General features: G+C 41.3%; 1 protein-coding gene across 2 annotated transcripts in view; it reads left to right on the forward strand.

Moving 5' to 3' along the window:
* The window catches only part of ZBTB46 (zinc finger and BTB domain containing 46), a 57,115-nt gene that overhangs the window by 19,317 nt on the left and 19,691 nt on the right, over positions 1 to 18,107 (forward strand). For both annotated transcript variants that reach the window (XM_009285713.2, XM_009285721.2), the window contains exon 5: positions 15,828 to 16,109. In XM_009285713.2, coding sequence (XP_009283988.1) covers positions 15,828 to 16,109 — 282 coding nt within the window. The remainder of the gene's footprint in view (positions 1 to 15,827; positions 16,110 to 18,107) is intronic.

Below are 18,107 nucleotides of genomic sequence, written 5' to 3' on the forward strand. Positions count from 1 at the left end.
GGGGAAGCGGAGTGGTGGTGGTGGTGGTTGGGGGAGTAGTTTCAATATTCCGCTGGTGCTGGTAAAGCTAAAGGAAAAACTGAATAGCAACACTTCTGACTGTCTAAAATGAGAGGAATGCCAGAACCGAACAGGCACAGGGGCTACGTATGTTGGCAGTGGCCGGCCGGTCTGGCTGCTGCTCTGAGAGCAGTGTGTGCAGAGTAAAAGTAACCGTGCTGAGCAAGGGGGATGTTTGGAGACTGAGCTGCTCGTGGTTTCCCCATGTTGGCCATCTGGAGAGGTGAGCAGATGAAATTCTCCTTTCTGCCCTGCTGGAAAGGGACGTTTCTCTGTACTGTGGGGCCTGAGCTCGTGGAATGGGTGCGTCTCTGCATGCTATGGGGAAGCACACAGGAGGAGCCCTGCGTGCATTTCGGGTCTAATTTTCTTGTCTTTTGGGGGATTTTTTCGGTATGATTTCAGAGGATTTGAGATCTGTGCATGTTCAGTTTCAGTTAGCACTTGGACACCTTGTCAGCAGCAAGCCTCTCATGTGCTCGTGTGTGTCTGTGTGGTTTGGGTGAAATCCGAGTTGGTTGCTGGGGTGAGATTGCTTCTCTTTCAGTGTGACGTGAAAGCACCCCCGCTACCCCAGACCATCACTGTCTTGGTCCCTACAGGCAGTAGGGTCTTTTGGTCTGACATTAATATTTCCCATCTCCAGCAGGTGGAAGCAACCCTCTTGCGAACTGCTCCATCTCCCAAGTTGCCAAGGCCTACAGGGTTCTGCTTAGGTTGGTTATTGGTACCCCAGGTTCTTCACTTTCCTGCTAGAATTCAGAAGCAGTCTGGAGGTGTTGCAAACTTAGCTCCTGTGCATGAAGAAAAATTGATTCTCTTGTGTGAAAACAGATAATGGCAGGTGTCTGCACTGTGCAGTGAGTATTTGGGATGTGTTTAAATTTCAGCTTGAAGCTGTCTTTGATTTAGTAGTGTCAGGCTTCGTTCTTTAAAACAGACTTCATAGCCTAGGGCTCTTTCTTTACCTCATTTATTTAGAAGTGTCCCTATCTGTATTGTTCATAGCTAAGATGGAAGGGTACTCCTTTGCTGAGGAAATGGGTGCTGAATGTTCTTTCATAAGTAGCTAAAAGGAAAAAAGTTACCTAGAACTCTTTGTTCTTTGAGGCTCATTCACTTTTCTGATCTATTCAGTTATTTTAAGATGCTGCTTGTTAAGTCTGAAAGCCCTCGTTGTGGGATAACTTGGGTACCATTTGCAAATACCTCTATACTGGAGGACTAACGCAGACCTTCTAGCAATGCAAAAGTTGATTTAGGAGAGTCCATCTTAAAAGTTCAATGTTAGCGTCTTACTCCTGAAACTGTGCAAGATACTCATTTGGTCTTGCTTGCAAGCAGCATTGCATTTCAGCAACATGCAAGCAGCATTTTGGAAGGTGGATCTTGCAAGTAACCATTGGATCACCCTTTTAATTCAGTGATTATTTGAGGCAGTATACTTCACAGATAAAAAATACTCCCCTACTCCTGTGTTACACAGGATTACTTAATTTATGTTATATTGCAAAGAAACTCGTTGCAGTCACTGAAACTTTGCTTTTGAAACAACTAACAGCTCATTTACACTTCACAGTGGTGCTTCTTTCAGTGAGAAACATGTTCTTATCGATGCAGGCAGAGTGTACTAAAGTGTCTCAAATACAGTAGACTGTACTTAAATATGATGCAATGGGGCCTCAAAAAGACACAGATATTTTTTTTTTTTTTTTTTTTTTTTTTTTTTTTTTTTTTTTTTTTTTTTTTTTTTAGGAGAGTCCATCTTAAAAGTTCAATGTTAGCGTCTTACTCCTGAAACTGTGCAAGATACTCATTTGGTCTTGCTTGCAAGCAGCATTGCATTTCAGCAACATGCAGGCAGCATTTTGGAAGATGGATCTTGCAAGTAACCATTGGATCACCCTTTTAATTCAGTGATTATTTGAGGCATTATACTTCACAGATAAAAAATACTCCCCTACTCCTGTGTTACACAGGATTACTTAATTTATGTTATATTGCAAAGAAACTCGTTGCAGTCACTGAAACTTTGCTTTTGAAACAACTAACAGCTCATTTACACTTCACAGTGGTGCTTCTTTCAGTGAGAAACATGTTCTTATCGATGCAGGCAGAGTGTACTAAAGTGTCTCAAATACAGTAGACTGTACTTAAATATGATGCAATGGGGCCTCAAAAAGACACAGATATTTTTTTTTTTTTAATTGAAAGGATAAGAATATTCTTTCCGAATCAGTTGATTCGTTTCCAGATGCTGGTGGGATGCTGCTGAGAGTCTTTGAATTTGATCACACTACGGATTAAAATAAAAAGGAGTGTCTGGAGTAATCTTATTAATGGTAATCTAACATCATGGAAATAGCTGAGATTCTTAATGTCTGCCATGAAGAGTGTGTCTTCTTCCTCCAAGAAAGAATGGTCAAATAAGATTTGCAAAAGAATCCAAGCTTAAGTCGAGATGCTAGACTGAGAATGTGATTAAGCTCTCAGTTTCTACAGGGTGGTATCAGTCAAGCACAGAGCTTGATGAGGACCATCTTTTCATGCTAGTTTCAATTTATTAATTTGGATTCTCTGTTTAGCATAAAACACATTAAGTTTTTTCTCTCTCATCCTGTTTGGGTTGTTCAGGATGTCAGTCTGTCATTCCTTGTATGAAACATTCATATATATGTTTTCCTCACCAAGCCGCATTAACTTGGAACAGCAATTCTCCAAAGTAAACTGGAGGATGGGCTTTTATAAATAATAACTTTCTTCATAACTGAGCCAAGAAGAATTTCCTCCACAGACTTGCCAAAATAACAGGTCTGCCTTTTATTTTAACCTTTTTTCTTGAACTTCATAGGCTTTCTAAAGAAACATATTCCTATTTGTTAGTTTTAATATTAAAGATGCTTATGAAATTCAGAAGTAGTCTTGTGTCTTGTGCATCTTCATTTTCCTTAGGTTGTTGTTCCTTTAACGTTGCTGGATAAGCTTTCTACAGGATTACACATCCTGAGCGCCTGGACTACAGGATTGGGTGGTATTTAAAATGTTCTCACCAGAGAGGACAGTTATCTTCACTAGAAGAGCTGTTAAGCTAGCAAAATGTTGCTGGTTTGGCCTCTTCATATAATGGAAAACTCTGTCACTTGGAGGGTGTCTTTTGAAGAATTTAATGATGGTTTTATTAATGTGTTAGTTCAAGCATAGTAGTTATGATTCAGGAATTTATTTCTAAGGAAATACTCCCACACATCTGAGTGTTTGCATCCTAAAGCTGCGAGTGAATTTTTATGTGCCAATTGACTGTGAAATGAAGCTAATTATTTTCAAAACAGAACAGTCATTTTTAAAGACACACCAGTTCAGGAACTTTTTGCTTTACTTTGGTGACATGTAGTGAAATTGTTGTATTCTGTAAGAAAAGCTTCAGGACTTAAGCCAGCCCAGAGTAGCCACCTTCATGGGAAGGATGGACAGGACTTCATTATATCCTTCTGACTTTGCAGAGTTCCAAGTTCCTTTAATATTTTCCCATCAAAATCTTTAATTTTGCACGAGTTTCCTCCCTTGTGGTGAGGAGACGGTCAAGTTCTTCATTTTCCGGTGACACAATCCGATTTCAGTGCCTGCTGCAGGGAGTTGTGCTACTGGCTCTCTGTGCAGACTGGAGACAGCTGGTGTCGTAAGCCTTTTCCTATCCCTTTTTCTGTCTTGGTTTCTAGAGAGCAAGTTACGATTACAGGAGTTGTTGGCGAGCACAGATGCTTAACAGTTGGATCATACAGTGAATTTACATTTCGGAAGGCTTCAGAGAGAGGCAAGAAAGAACTCTGTCTAGCTGAACTCTCGGCTAATTTTGTGCAGGTGAGGTCTCTGGACCTGTCTGAGTGCAGGCAGGTGAATGTGTAGATTGTCTTATTACAGGATTATTTTATGCTTGCAAAAAAAGTCTTTTTCTCAGCAAGCTACCGGGCTTCCTGTAACTGTCTCACCTGTTCAATGCAAATCTTCAAATCTTTCCTTGATTTTTGAAAAAATTATTATTATTATTATTATTGTTGGTTTTTTTTTTTTTAAACAGTGAAAACTCTGTTGTTTCTGTTGTGTTTTTTAAAACAGTGAAAACTCTGTTGTTTCTGTTGTGATACTTGGCAAGCATATTTGTCCAAGTAGTGGAATAGATGTCTTGCATAATGAGAAGAGGAAAAAATTGAGCATGGTGTTTGTATTCAGGATTCAGGTGTTTAAGGAACTCTTTAAGATTTTTGCTCTGCAAAACCTGTATAATACTTCTGGCTTTACATGATGCTTTATAAATAATCAATTTACCTGTCCAGAAGAGCTGGTGTTTAAAAGAGAAGAGAAAAGCAGATCTGCAGGCTAGCACTGAAGGTTAACGTTAATGAAGAAATGAAGAAAATGCCGTGTGAACGAGTTCAGAAAGAATGGGGCTTTGCAATCTGCGACGGAGGCTATTTGGTGTGAAGGCTTATGCCAACACGGAATAGAGATAGGGAAAGCGAAGGAGGGGTAGTGTGGTATAGGAGAGAAGAGTATAAGGAACGGGAAGAGGGACAATAGAAAAAGAGAACTGAGAACGAGTTCTGAGAATAAAGAGCCTGAATTTGGTGTAGTAAAGGTGGTATCTGAGACAGACTGAAGAGGTGAGGGAGCAAGGTTAAACCAGAACGTGTCTGTACCGGGAATACCTGTTGAGTGTTAAGGCACAATGAATTAATTGGGTAGAAAAGCCTAAAAATCAGCTATTCCCGTTAGAGATGGATAAAACTTACTGAGACTAACTCTTTCCTGTACAGTCATTCTTCACTCTTCTCTGTAACTTTTGCAGCCCAATATTAAAAACCTCTTGCTCCAGCTTGAAATGCGGCTGCACGGTAAACGCTAGTGCTCCCACGTGCTGTTCTGCCCTGCCTGTCTCCCATTAGTGGCAGATCGAGCCGTCTATTCTGACCTTTACAAAACTTCTTTCCCTGCTCCTCAAAAAGTGCACGAAAAGTGTATTTTTTGTGAGGCGTGGTATCACATCCTGGATATGCACTATTCATCTTATCTAAAATAAAGATATATTGGTAAATTGTAGATTTTTATGGGATGAAAACAAATGTATTGAAGGAGATGCTAAGGGACGTCTTAGCAGGCAGATTGAAAGCGTGCAGTGTTGAAATGATCCGCGTAGCGTGGCAGCTGAAAAAAAACATCACTGGGACAGAACACAATCATTTACTCTTCCTTTAAATGGATTTTGCTTTGAAGAGATGGAGTCTCCAGTCCATCTGCCGTGGTCCGAGTTCTGGTTGCAATGTAAAAATTTAAGGCAGGTGTTTAAGTATTTGTTACAGCCATGAATGAAAACTAAGCTGGTTAAAATTTCAGTTGTCAGATAAATATCTGATGTCCTAAAAGAACACGGGCTCAAATTTTAATAGTTTCCTACTGTTAGTTCATTATTTAGATCATTCTTTTATGATCAATTTTGGAAGGATCGCTTTTTAAGGAGGATAGATGTTTTGGATCAAAACATGCAGCTTATTGGAAAGGTGTTGGAGTATTTTTGAGGGTAGGTAATAGTAAATGACAAATTGCCTGCCACTTGGAAAATTAAGTGAATTACTGCATTTTTCTACCTGCTTTTCATGAAGTTGTAGTCATGGTGCAAGGTATTAAAATTTTCTTTGCTACAATTGAGGGGGTTTTAGTGATGTTTTTACTGGGGAGATATTTCGACATCTTAAGCAGTGGTAGTCAGTGACGCCAGGCTTTCTTTCTCAGCCAGACCTGGAGGGGTTACAGATTTGTGCTGTAATGCCACCCCCAGAATTCTTTCTTAGTGCCGAAATCAGCTTAGCCCATGTTCTGCATTCCTCTGGCTTATGGAGCTGCCCAGGTTTCTAGACCGCCTTTGGTACTCTCTTCACGTGCATGAAGTTTACTGCATGGAGGTAGCTGCTAGTTGCAGCAAAATGCAAACCCAAGCAAACAAAAAACACAGCGCCCTGACCTCTGTGTCCATATGCTGAATTTTGCAGAAACATTGCAGAGAGTGCTCAGTGAATAATTCAGGTTCTCCATATCACCACAGTTACAGGCTAATGAAATTATTAGGATGCAATCTTCGCAGGAATAACTCTTTTGAGTTTTTGTTGTTAAAGGGTTAGGTCAGGTTATTTTCAAGTCTGGAAATGAAAATCACTGCTTTAAACCTAGACACTTATTCCCTGGCTACACCCTGGCTTTAAAATGGTTCCACCCTAAACCAGCTTTAGCTCAAAGCTCAGTGTCTGTTTCCTTTCCCCACCCTGCATTCCATTTTCCCCAGGCTCAAGTCTGGAAATGAAAATCACTGCTTTAAACCTAGACACTTATTCCCTGGCTACACCCTGGCTTTAAAATGGGTTCCACCCAAACCAGCTTTAGCTCAAAGCTCAGTGTCTGTTTCCTTTCCCCACCCTGCCTTCCATTTTCCCCCAAGTAAGAAATCAAGAAGGTTTCAAAATCTTAACTTAAAAAAAAATTCTAATCCTACTTTACAATCACCGCTGTTCAGGACTTTCACTTTCCTATTTGAAGTGCTGCTTTTGCATTAAAACATAGTAGGAATTCATTCTTTAGATGCAGTGTCTAGGAATAAAACCCAAAAACTAACTTTGCTGTATTGGTCTCAGATTTTTTTTTTTCCATTTCTTGCAAGCAGTTGTTTCAAGAGGTAAATATTTGTTCTCGATGATTTTCAAAGTTTATAACTCAGCATCTTGTCATTTCATGAGTACTAGTGTTCATATTTAATGTGATACTTGGATGTTATATTTCTATCCCTTCATGTTTCTGTCTGTTCATGTGCAGATGTGCAGCAAGAGACTGTACTGAGGAGCAGCAGAGAATAGTATCAGTCCTTTTACTGCCTGAGTTATGAGACTTAGAAAAAGAGGTTAAGCTTGCAGTCAACCTTAATATTTTTAAAGTGATAGTCTGCATATTTTGGGGAAAAAAGAGTGTGGCTTAAGGTATTTCTGCACTGCTCGGTCATTCCTGCTTCTGCGAAGACCACTTTATTATTCCATTTTACAGTAGTTTCAAAAATAATTAACTCACCCAGTTTAACCATTTTCCCCCTCTTTGGATTTGGGCGTCTTGTGGTATCTTGTTTTGGGGAAGATCAGTTGGTTGACCAGGTTTACTTTGTAGCCCAAACTGTAGTATCAACAGTTGAGTCGGGGTCACTAACAGGCGGTGGGAGAGTGGCAACAAGCAGCTGGGTTTGGGGCCAGGAGCTCCTTTTGCTGACACAGCCCACAGAAAAATATCTGCAGAATTTGATTCAAAGTTAGAAAAACAAATATCACAGGAAAGAGATTTTTTTTTTTTTTCCCCCCAGATACCTGGAGCAGGGGAGGGAATTTTCCAGTTGATAATTTGTACACTGATTACTGTTTTGAGGAAAACAAAGATGGAGATACACTTGTGCTTTTAGAATACCACTGCAGAAATATCAGTATAAAACCAGGTCATATTTGTGTAGAACAAGTCTGTTTAATTATTTTAGAAATACTATTCTAGAGGTATTGAGGAGAATGTTTCTTTTGGTGATACAAATCCTATGGTGTGGATATGGTGAACATCCTATGGCTGGGGGGGGGGGGGGGGGAGAAAACCTATATGATGAAAGCTGCCTTTCAGTTGGCAAGGACTCCCCCCTGAGCCCTCCAGAAACAGTAACAGCATTGGAAATTTGCAGTTTTAGGCAGGATGGTGTTTCTCAGCAACTCAAATCCCGACAGTGCAGGACGGTGTCCCAGGTCGCCCTGCTGAGTCACAGTTGAGAAGCTGTAGTAGGACTCAAACCTGGAAGAGGAGGGGTGGGAAAGCGCAGCCTGAAGGAGCCCGCGGTTTTGGTTCCATAACGATTCACTTAAGATATCTTACAGTCTTTAACGTAAAAGCAGTTTTTAATGTTCATACATGTTGTGGTTAAATATCTATGTTTGCATGATAGTTTCCTGAGTAAAGAAATTGGAGCTTATTTTGAATGCTGCGCGCATTTATTATATCCACGTCATGTATACTATTATGTTTGTAAAATAGTGCTAATCAAAACCAATATAGCTCATGGCATCACTTCTCTATGTAAATATTACAGTATGTGAGAATGCTGGGGTTTGCTTAACAAATAGTAAGTTGTGAAACACTTTTGAAGGATTTCTGTTAGAAAGGAGGGGGTATCTGAAATACAAGCTTCGAGGATATTTTTAGCAGCTGGTACAAGATTGTCATTTTTATCCCAGCCTGGGTGATCCTTTTTTTTTTTTTTATTCCCAAGAAAAAACAGTAGGAAATGAAAGCTTTTTTCTTTTTTTTTTCTGTGACTTTTAAAATTAATTACATCTTTTGCACTGAAGGAGATCAAGCCAAATCTTCCTACGCTTATACAAGCAACATCATCCCTGAAATTTTAGATGAAATCTACTGTCAGGCAGATCTGTATAGATACTTGACACAAATAGGTAGAAGAACCTCAGAAAATAAGTTTTTGATTTCACCTAAGGTTTTTTCCAGAAGAGTTCAGCACGGGTCATAATTTGGCAGTGTCCTTGAAAGAAAAGCTGAGTTTAAGTGGCTCCCACTTTCCCTTGGTACTTAATTGCACCCCCACGCTCTCCGGCAGTTGTTCCGGTGAAAATGTCTGTGCAACCATGTAGTGAACCGGATCGGGGAACTGATCTGGGTTTAAAAATAACTTTTTTTTTTAATAAACCAATTTTATTTTTAACATATTAGTTCCTGTCTCAAGTTCACCTCACAACTATACATGTAGTTTTGGTACAACTGAGGGAGTAGCGGGGTGGATGCAGGAATGAGCATTTGGGGTGGGAGAAGGAATTGCTAACGTTGCAACCTCTTCCGTTGCCCCCCTCTGCCCTTTCCGCCTGTCATGTTTTAAACAAACAAACAAACAAAGACATTTGCCACCACACTAAAAGTTACCCAGCTGTGTGCAGGGGATCCTAAACAACTACCCCAGAAAGCGTGATGCTGGCATCCGTCACAGGTAGCTTCCAGGGCCGATGCTGTTTACTTTGTTCATTAACAACTTGGGCAGTGGGATGGAGTGAACCCTCAGCAAGTTGTTGGACGACACCAGACTGGGAGGAATGATATGCTGGAAGGCAGCGGTGCCAGACACAGCATGAATTCAACAAAGACAAATGTGAAGTCCTGCATGTGGGACAGAATAACCCCATGTACCAGTATGGGTTGGCAGCCAAGGAGCGAGAAAGCAGCTTTGCAGAAAATGTGTTCTGGTGAGTAACGGGCTGAAGAGGGGTCTGCGTGCCCTCGCAGCAGCGAAGGCTGGCTGCATGCTCAGTTGCCTTATGAAGAGCGTACCTAGCATGTCAAGGGAAGTGAGACCACGTTTGGAGTACAAGATCCAGTTTGGGGATCTCCAGGACAAGGATGACTTTGACAAGCCCAGCCGAGGCCATTGAGATGTTGTGTACAAGGAGAGGGTGAGACAGCTTGGCGAGATGTGTACAAGGAGAGGGTGAGACAGCTTGGTTTATCCTTGAAGAAGAGAAGGGGGGTGGATGGATTGTCCAGAGCCAGACCCTTCTCAGAGGTGTGTGGAGAAAGGATGAGAGGTAACGGACACAAGTTACAGGAAGGGAAATTCTCATGGGGTAAAAGGAGTAAATTCTTCACAGAGCGGTCAAATGATGGAGGAAGGGCCCAGATAAGTTGTGGTATCTTTCTCCCTGCAGCTATTCAGAACTTGGCTGTGCAAGCCCCTGAGCAAAGGGATCTAACTCTAAAAGTAGCCCTGAAGTCACTTTCAACCTAGTTTATTCTATGGTTCTTAAAAATGGATTGAGGTAATGCAGCAGTAACGCTGTCACAAGTCAGGACGGCTACTCGCTTGCTGTCAGTTGGTGACACCCCTTAAGATGTATCTTCAGTTGCTGTTGTTTTCAAACTGTACTTCCCTTGGTGCTTGCCTTCCTGTTTCTGACAGCAGGACTCGCGTACCTGAAAGTCTGTCTTTCCTTCCCTTCACCTTTCCACCCAAATTTACGTAGAAAGAGAATATTCTCTCCACCTATAAACTTTGGTGGAGAGACCCAAACCTTTATGGGTTTTATGTGCTTTGTTCTCACATATGTTAAAAAGAAAATGAGCAGTATGACTTGCCAGCCCTGCTTCACATTTGCCTATAGGAGGGAAAGTATTTGGTGGACTTAGCTGGGGGTTCTACTGTTTGACTGTCAAGTGTGCTTTATAAATAAGAGTAGGATATAAGATTATCCAGTGTTTCTTTAATTAGCTCCAGATAGTTGTGGGATCTTGCTGTCACCCCTAGCTTTGGCAAGTGTCCACAAAATGCAGGCAGCCAGAGACTTTGGCTGGGTTTAGTTGACGGTGGTACTGATGTCGGGTTGAAAGGATGCTGGTGAAACCGGCAGGACGATGGCATTCGTTCTGCTGAAACACCCACAGGCTTAAGTTCTGCCAAAACACGTACTGGAGCTGTGCGATCGGGTGAGCTATGCAGAAGGGGTAAGGACCCTTCTTGTGATAGGAGGTGGCTTGAATTGCCATTGGTTTTGGAGGTTGTGGGGACTTGTAAAGAGTTTACTCCAGGCGCTGAGCAGTGATAACCTCCCGTTCAGAAAGGTGTGCTTGGAGGAATGGCTCATACTGTGTGAAAAAGCGCTAAATTCGAGGAGGGTTGAGGAGGGGCTGGAGGGGCTCCTAAAAGCTTCCTGAAATTTGCCAGGGCGATAGAGAAAACTTACAGAAACTGGCTTAAAGCTTTGGCTGTAAACGATAAGCTAGATCCCGTTGCACTCCTTTCAAGGAGTGCTGTGTTTGCTGGCTGACCCCCCCACCTCGCTGGCCGTTGGGCCACTTTGATTAGGTAGGCAGTCGCTTGACGATGCGCGTCAGGCAACCTCATCATCCTGGAAACTCAGAAGGCCGAGGGGGAAACATTGCTGCTTTGTATTTCTGCCAAACAGAAAGGGACTTTGAAGAGAAGATGACAGACTTCTTGGATCTGCTCTTACCTTGAGACCGTAATGAAAAGAGCAATATTGAGGAATAGCAACGTGGCAAAACGTTGCCTTTAGTTCTTGGGGAAGAGTTTGTTTCTGCTTTGAATTTTCCAGCAGCAGATGTAATCTTGTATGGCTTTTATTCATGCCTTTCTCTTTTCTCATGGGTTTAGTCCTCCAGCTACAGATTTCTAGATGTTTGACTATGTACATGAGAGAGCAGGAATAAAAGTTGAAAGAGGAAAAAATGATTTAAAAAAAAAAAAATTATGAAAGAGAATAATAGCATTGGGAGTCTGGGAAACAACAGAAAACACGACTCGGGGTTTACTGAGAAGGTAAAAACACAAACTAGAAATAAATGGTGTGAGAGAAGCAGACATGAGGAGGTAGTTTGGTAACAGCTGAGTTTAAGCTGTAACGAGGAAAAGTGACTGAAGGGAGGGAGAAGAAAAACAAGAAAAAGTTTCTGTGTATTGAAGTAATTAATTAAGGTACCCAAATGGATTCTTTAAAATGGAGCAGCTTTTCCACGGTCTTTCTGAGATGGCATGTATATTTTTTCAGTTGTTTGACTAGGTTTAATGCTTTTTACTGTCAATTTTCTCCTAGATCTTGGAAAATAATTTATCACGTTAACATTTCACTTGGATACTTTTAGTGAGTTGCATCACCTTTATTTCTGCCGTAGCCCTTCCCAAGGGGCTGGCAGATGTCTGTAGTACTTCTTGATTTTTTTTTTTTTTTTTTTTGACTAGTACAACTTCATTTAAAAGAAAAAGGGGGGAGGGAACTAAAAATATATGTAATGCTGAATTTCTCACCAGTGATGACCTTGATGCTGATACACTGTGGTTGACAGGTCCCTGCCTTTTGCTTTGGTTTTCTCATACCTGGGTTTATGACAAGAGCTCAGTTTATAGAGTTTCCAGTAAAATCTTTTTTTCTTTGTTTTGTCTTTTGCTTTTCTTCTGGTAGCAGTGGTATGCCTGCTGATAAATGGGATTTCTGATCTGGATTTGGGCTTTGCATAGTGTAGCAAAGCAAGCGAGTTTCCTGCGCCTGTACTTCCCTTGCAGAGCAAGCATACAGCTCAGTTTTGTTTTGCCCAAGTGTAAATTTCTGCGCAACAGCCACCCTGCGTGCGCTTGGGATGTTGTACTGCTCGTGTTACACTGGCGTGAGCGTTATTCCTGTTTATGGATCTGTTAAAGCCTGCCTGGTCGGTGTGGTTGGGAATGAAGTGCGTTTTGTCGTGCGGTGCTCAGCTGGGATGTGTGGTGTCTGTGAGAAGGTGCTTGTAATTGGGCTTCATGTATTCCTTTTACTTTAGGCTTTCATGTGTAAATAAGAACCTCACCAGTTAAGTGTTGCTTTCGGAGTTTCAGGGACGCATGGAACTACCGTTGCCAAAACTGTAAAAGTATTCCCCGTGTTTGATTTGAAAGTAAAAATAATTACAAAAAAACCCTTCAAGTCAACAAACTACTAAAGCTTTTCTAAAGCTTCTGTGTTTTGGAAAGTAGGCTGGTGTAATAGAATAACTGCAAAATAATTATTTGTTAAAGAGACTAATGAGCTCAGTTTTTTTAGAGCAGCATTAATCCCATGTTTAGCTCGCTGCCCCGATCGGGATTTCCTGCGAGCGGTGCCTGGAATCCGTGCAGTCGCAGGGACTGTCTCAGCGGTGGGAAAAATGAGATGTGGAGGAGCTGGATGGAGCTCTTGGGCAGCCACGTGACCCGTTGCCTTGAAAAATTGCAAAATAGAAGCTCATTTACTAAAGCTTGGTTTACATACTGTTGAAGCACTGTAGTAAACAGTTTAGATTACTGGGCAGTGACGGATACTTTTGATTCATATAATTCTTTGGCTAAACCTTGTTAAAAGAAGCTGTATTCTAAAGAAAAGAGAGAAGTGGTTTTGGAGGCACCGTGAAGAGGAACTTCATGCATTTTTGGGTTTTGGTGTACTGAGAGTATTTTAGTACTTATGAGACTAAGTGGATATTTATTTTGCCTTAATGTGTATTTGATTAGGTTACATCAGCTATAAATACTGGGAGCTCTAAAGCCTCTGTTTCACTGTCTGTCTCTAATCTTGGCTTTTGAGGAACATTTAATGTCTTGTTGTGGTTACAATTAATCTGCATGTGTTTTAGCAATTAGTGTTTATGTGCAGCAGGCAGCAACAGATTCTGGCAACTGTCAATCAGCATCTGTAATTGGCTACGAAAAAGGACGGGAGAAAATGCAAGGTGATTTACTGCCTGCCCAGTAATTTGGCAACACCATTTTGTTGACAAACACCCTTTCTGGCCCAAGTCATTTGCTGTGATTTGCCATGTAGGTGGTGAGGAGCAGAGGAATAGCAGGATTATCATCGCTTTGATTTGATAAAGCTGTCTGTTGCATTACCAGTTTAATGGGCTAGAATTTACTTTCTTTGCCACCTTTTGTAACAGCTGCTGTTTTTTAAACTCTTGTAATTTCCCTTTACGCAGAAATGTTTGTTTTTAAAACAAACTTCATTATCATCTAGAAAAACGTATAGACCTGTTAACCGCTCGCTCAGTAACAGAGGAATGACAAAATATGCAAAAATTCAAAGCAGTTGAATTCTTCTGCTTGGCTAAGATTTAATAAAACTGATAATAAGAGATTATACAAGCAAAACACAGATGGAGGAGGGAAAATGGTTTGATTTAAAGAGAGAGCGTCTCTGATAGTTCACGTAGTTGCTGCTACTGTGTTTGTAGCCCCCAGCCTTGGGTATTCCTTACATCTCCAGGGTGTAGGAGTGCTCTGCTAATGATTGTTTTTTCCTTATTGTTTGCTTTGAGGCTCTTTGTTTTTTAAAGGAAGTAGAAAAAGTTAACAGCAAGAGGTACTGGCAGTACAGTACAGCTTAGTAAAGTAAATCTGAACGTGTTGAGGAACCTGATGTGCCCGGGCTGGGACTGGGAAATTCACTGTCTGATCCTGGCCTCACGGGCTGGACACCTTGAGCAAGTCACCGCGTCTTTCTCTGGCAGTTACCACCTGTAAAATGGAGATAAAAATAATGATTTTCCTTTAGCTGTTTTCCAGGTTACAGGAGGTAGGCACTGTACCAGTGTCCTCGTTAGCATTTTTTAATAAGGCTGTGCAGATTGATGTCTTGCCCTGGTTTGAAGTTGGTTGAACGCTACAACCGAGTGCTGGTGTGCTACACTCTTCCTCTTGCCTTCTTGTAAGCTCTGCTGCTGTGAAACCTTCTGTACGGGAATAAGCTTATTGCTGTGGTGTATGTGGACAACACCTGAATTCCTTGCCCTGAGAAGCGCAAGATGAATTCATGAAAGCAGCCAAGTGTTAATTTTGTACATGTCAGACCACTATTTTGAACTGGAATAGTTGCCTCTTGCATTAAGTAGATTTAAACATATTTTGAACTGGGAGGCAATAAAACGTTCAGGATCTGCAAAACAGCTTCTTTGTCTATCTGATCACTCATTGTCAATGCCTTCTATTTGGATTTTTTCCCTCTACGTCTTGACAGTACAAATGCTGCAAAGGCATTCGTTTATTGGGAAGCTTTAGCCCTGTTTGCCAGGTACTTGGCTCGGTTTTGAGCACGTCAGCTATGTTCTGCTGCTGCAGATTCTGGAATAGGTAATTGCAGTTTGGTTTACACACTTTATAAATGGGGTAACAGCCCTTTTTGTAGATATTTTGTTTGTTTGTTTGTTTCATGTGAAGGATAGAGAGGAGTATGAGAGTCACTTTCCTGTATATAACAATACATAAATTATTTAAGACTATAAGAGAGTCAAAGCTCAAACAAGAGAATCTTTAACTAGACCTCCCCAAAAATACAAAAATAAATGGTGTTTTCGCAGGGAGGAATTAACTTTATCATAGCTTTTTCATTTTTGTTTGGGTTCACTAATTGATGTTTTGTTAATAGTCCGTTACGTTTTTATACAGCTTCTTTGTAGCTACCTGTTGTAAAGTGGCTGATCTGCATCTTTATTTCTTGTTTTTAACTGTATCACTTCTGTATAAAACCTACCCTGTGATATATGCTGGGAACCACTGGTTACTGTGTACTTTTCAGATAAGTGACCCCAGGGGATTTATACTAATTAGCAGTCCACTATTAGTGGCTCTTTATTACTGGATTTTTCAAAACCTTCATCATGGGGAAGAAATGAAAGAATGAAAATTTGGACTATTGGAGTAAAATTAGAACAGAACTTAAACATTTGAACGTAATTTCAGTACTAGCAGACTATCCGGAAATCTTAGTTTAAAATAAATAAATAAAGTTTTAGCCAGTTACTGGTTGTGGGGGAGGTTGTACACATCTCTCTCCCTCTGCCCTGCCTTCTTAGCGCGTGGTACTGAAGTTAAGACCCGCTGATGGGGCAGAAGCGCAGGGCGCGGGTGGGCGCAGGCTGGAAGAACAGAAACCCCCAGCTGTGGGGTGGGTGTGCTTTCTATCGAGCCTCTGAACGGCCAAGTTCATCTTCGGACTTTTGGAAAAGGGGGGGGTGGGGGGCAAGAAACAACACTCTCAGGTGAAAAGTGACAGTAAGGCCGAAACAGGTGATGATAAATTCCCGGTTCTCAGTTATTTGGACCCATGGTTAGACGGGCACGCGTGGTCAGTGTGCCTCGTCTCAGGAATTTGTTTGCATCTCTGACGGCATCTTTCGTCACGCAGGTGCTGATGTGACAGTAACAGAGCCCAGCAGCTCTGACAGCAGAGTGGAGCGGTCGGACCCCTACGCGAACGTCGACGAAGCCCTCATCGCTGGGGAAGCCAGCTACATCTCTCAGCCCCTGACTCCGGAGAAGGAGGATGCGCTCCAGGCTGCCACCGTCGCCAACCTGCGCGCGGCTCTCATGAGTAAGAACAGTTTGCTGTCTCTGAAAGCCGACATGCTGGGAGAGGATAGTTCTCTGCTGTTTGAGTACTTACCCAAAGGCACGCATTCTCTCTCTCGTAAGTTTGTGTTTTTATATTTTTTGTTTACTGATACATTAAGTGAAATCTTTAGTGAGACGAAAATACAGGTCACTGTCTTGTTTATTACTACTGGTATGTTTATATCCAGTTTTAAGTCCTGCTTAATCCCGCTTTCCATAAAATTTGAAAACCTGTGTCTGGTATCGATCCAACTTTAATGTTAACCGCTGAAGCCATGGAAGGAAGTATTTAGTGTATGTGTATGTAGTGCTTGTCCTCAGATTTCTTTTACTTGTTTGCGAAATGGTACTTACAAACAAAATACGAAGTATTTGAGTCCTTATGGTAAAAGAAGTAGCTACGAAGGTTTTGAATCCAAAATTGCCTAATGTTGAAAGGAGCCTTGACTGCTGCTCCCGTGTCTGTAGAAACAGCTGTGATTTTTGTAGATCGTGTGATCTTTACTTCTTGGTGTTTACTTTTAGACCTCTCTCTAAGTAATGAGCAGCTATTGATTGTTTTGTTATACTTGCTCATGGAAACGAATGTTTTTCTACTGGTGATCTGTTGGAGATGGCTGATATGTACCGTTATGTGTGGACAGCTTATTTTTCAGCATACTTTCGTATTTTCTTCATTGCAGTCGTAAAATAGTTTGATTCTCCAGTGCACAAAGGAAGAGAAATTATTAATGCTGTATTTTAATAACACTCTCAGAAGATGGAGATAGTATTTGTGACCTAAAATAGAGCAAGTGGTGGCTTTGAGTACTACGTGTTAGTTTCCAGCAGAAAAGGTTTACTTTAATCTATACTGAGGAAATTGACCAATTAAATAGAAAGAAAAGTTCACTTAAGGTATTTATTTTTAGTTTCCTTGATGGCAAAAAAAATAGGTAACTTTTAATGGTCACTTGGGTTGTACGATAAAGGGAAAAAACTGCACAACATAATGTTGGTCTTAGTATCTCTTTTTGCTTCTCATGTCTGAACAGTAGAATTATTTTTTAAAAAATCTTCCTAAATTTAGAGGAGAAAAATGTTTTTGTACCTTATTCTGCAGCTTTAATGTTTGGGGGAGAATTGCTAATGCAGTGTTCTTGTTACTTCCACAGTAGTTCGCTTACTGAATGATCTCCAATTGAATCAGATTTAGATGGTTCGAACTAGGCTCCTGGGTTGAAAATCCCGTCGTCGCAATGAAATAGCAAAGATCCTGTGCAGCAGTTTAATCGCCGGGCTTGCGTGCAGTGAGAAGAGTGCCCTCAGCTGGCACCGGGACGGGTGGGAGCGTAGATCGGTGCACGGCTGCGAGGGCGATTTATGCACCGCGTGTTCGGATCTGTGACTCGTGACAGGTGAAATCGGCGGTTCCATTTTCTGTCATGATAAACTGGAATAATGACGGGGCTGCCCTTTATCCATCATCCTCCTCTTGGTTGGAGGGTTTTAGATTTTACTTGAAAGCTGAAGGACCACTTGGCATAAAGACAAATGAGTATAAGGCAGTCATAAATTTGGGCTAGAAATTAGAGATTGCCTAACCAGCTGAGAAGCGGAGTTCAGGAACAGGCATGGTGTAGGCAGAAGACCAACTGGGTTTAAAATAAAGCTTGATAGATTTAGAAAAGGGGGTAAATGATAGCTCACTGAGGGGTGCGATGACTCAGGAGGGCCTTCCAGCCTGTATTTGAGGTCCCTGTTTTCCAGTCCTCTCACTATTACTTGAATTTCATTCAGCCAAGCTTCAATTACCTCACTTCTGTGGAAGCAAGGTGAATTGCATGAGACAAAAGGAAGACTGCTCGCTTGGTCTGTGGTGGATGTGGCTGTGGCCTGGTGAGAGGATTTTTACAGAGGCAGGGAGTTAAGGGACGTATTTTTCTTTCATCTTCTCCAGATTCACAGGTATTGATTTATTTTAATCACTTGAAAAAGATGTTCTGATATGAGACTTGCTTGCTTTTAAGTGGTCATTACTGAATACAATAGGACGTCAAGTTTAATGAGAATTTTCAGTGTATAAAACAACAGT

This window comes from Aptenodytes forsteri, unplaced genomic scaffold, assembly GCF_000699145.1.
Source record: "Aptenodytes forsteri isolate BGI_AS27 unplaced genomic scaffold, ASM69914v1 Scaffold524, whole genome shotgun sequence".
Lineage (NCBI taxonomy): Eukaryota > Metazoa > Chordata > Aves > Sphenisciformes > Spheniscidae > Aptenodytes > Aptenodytes forsteri.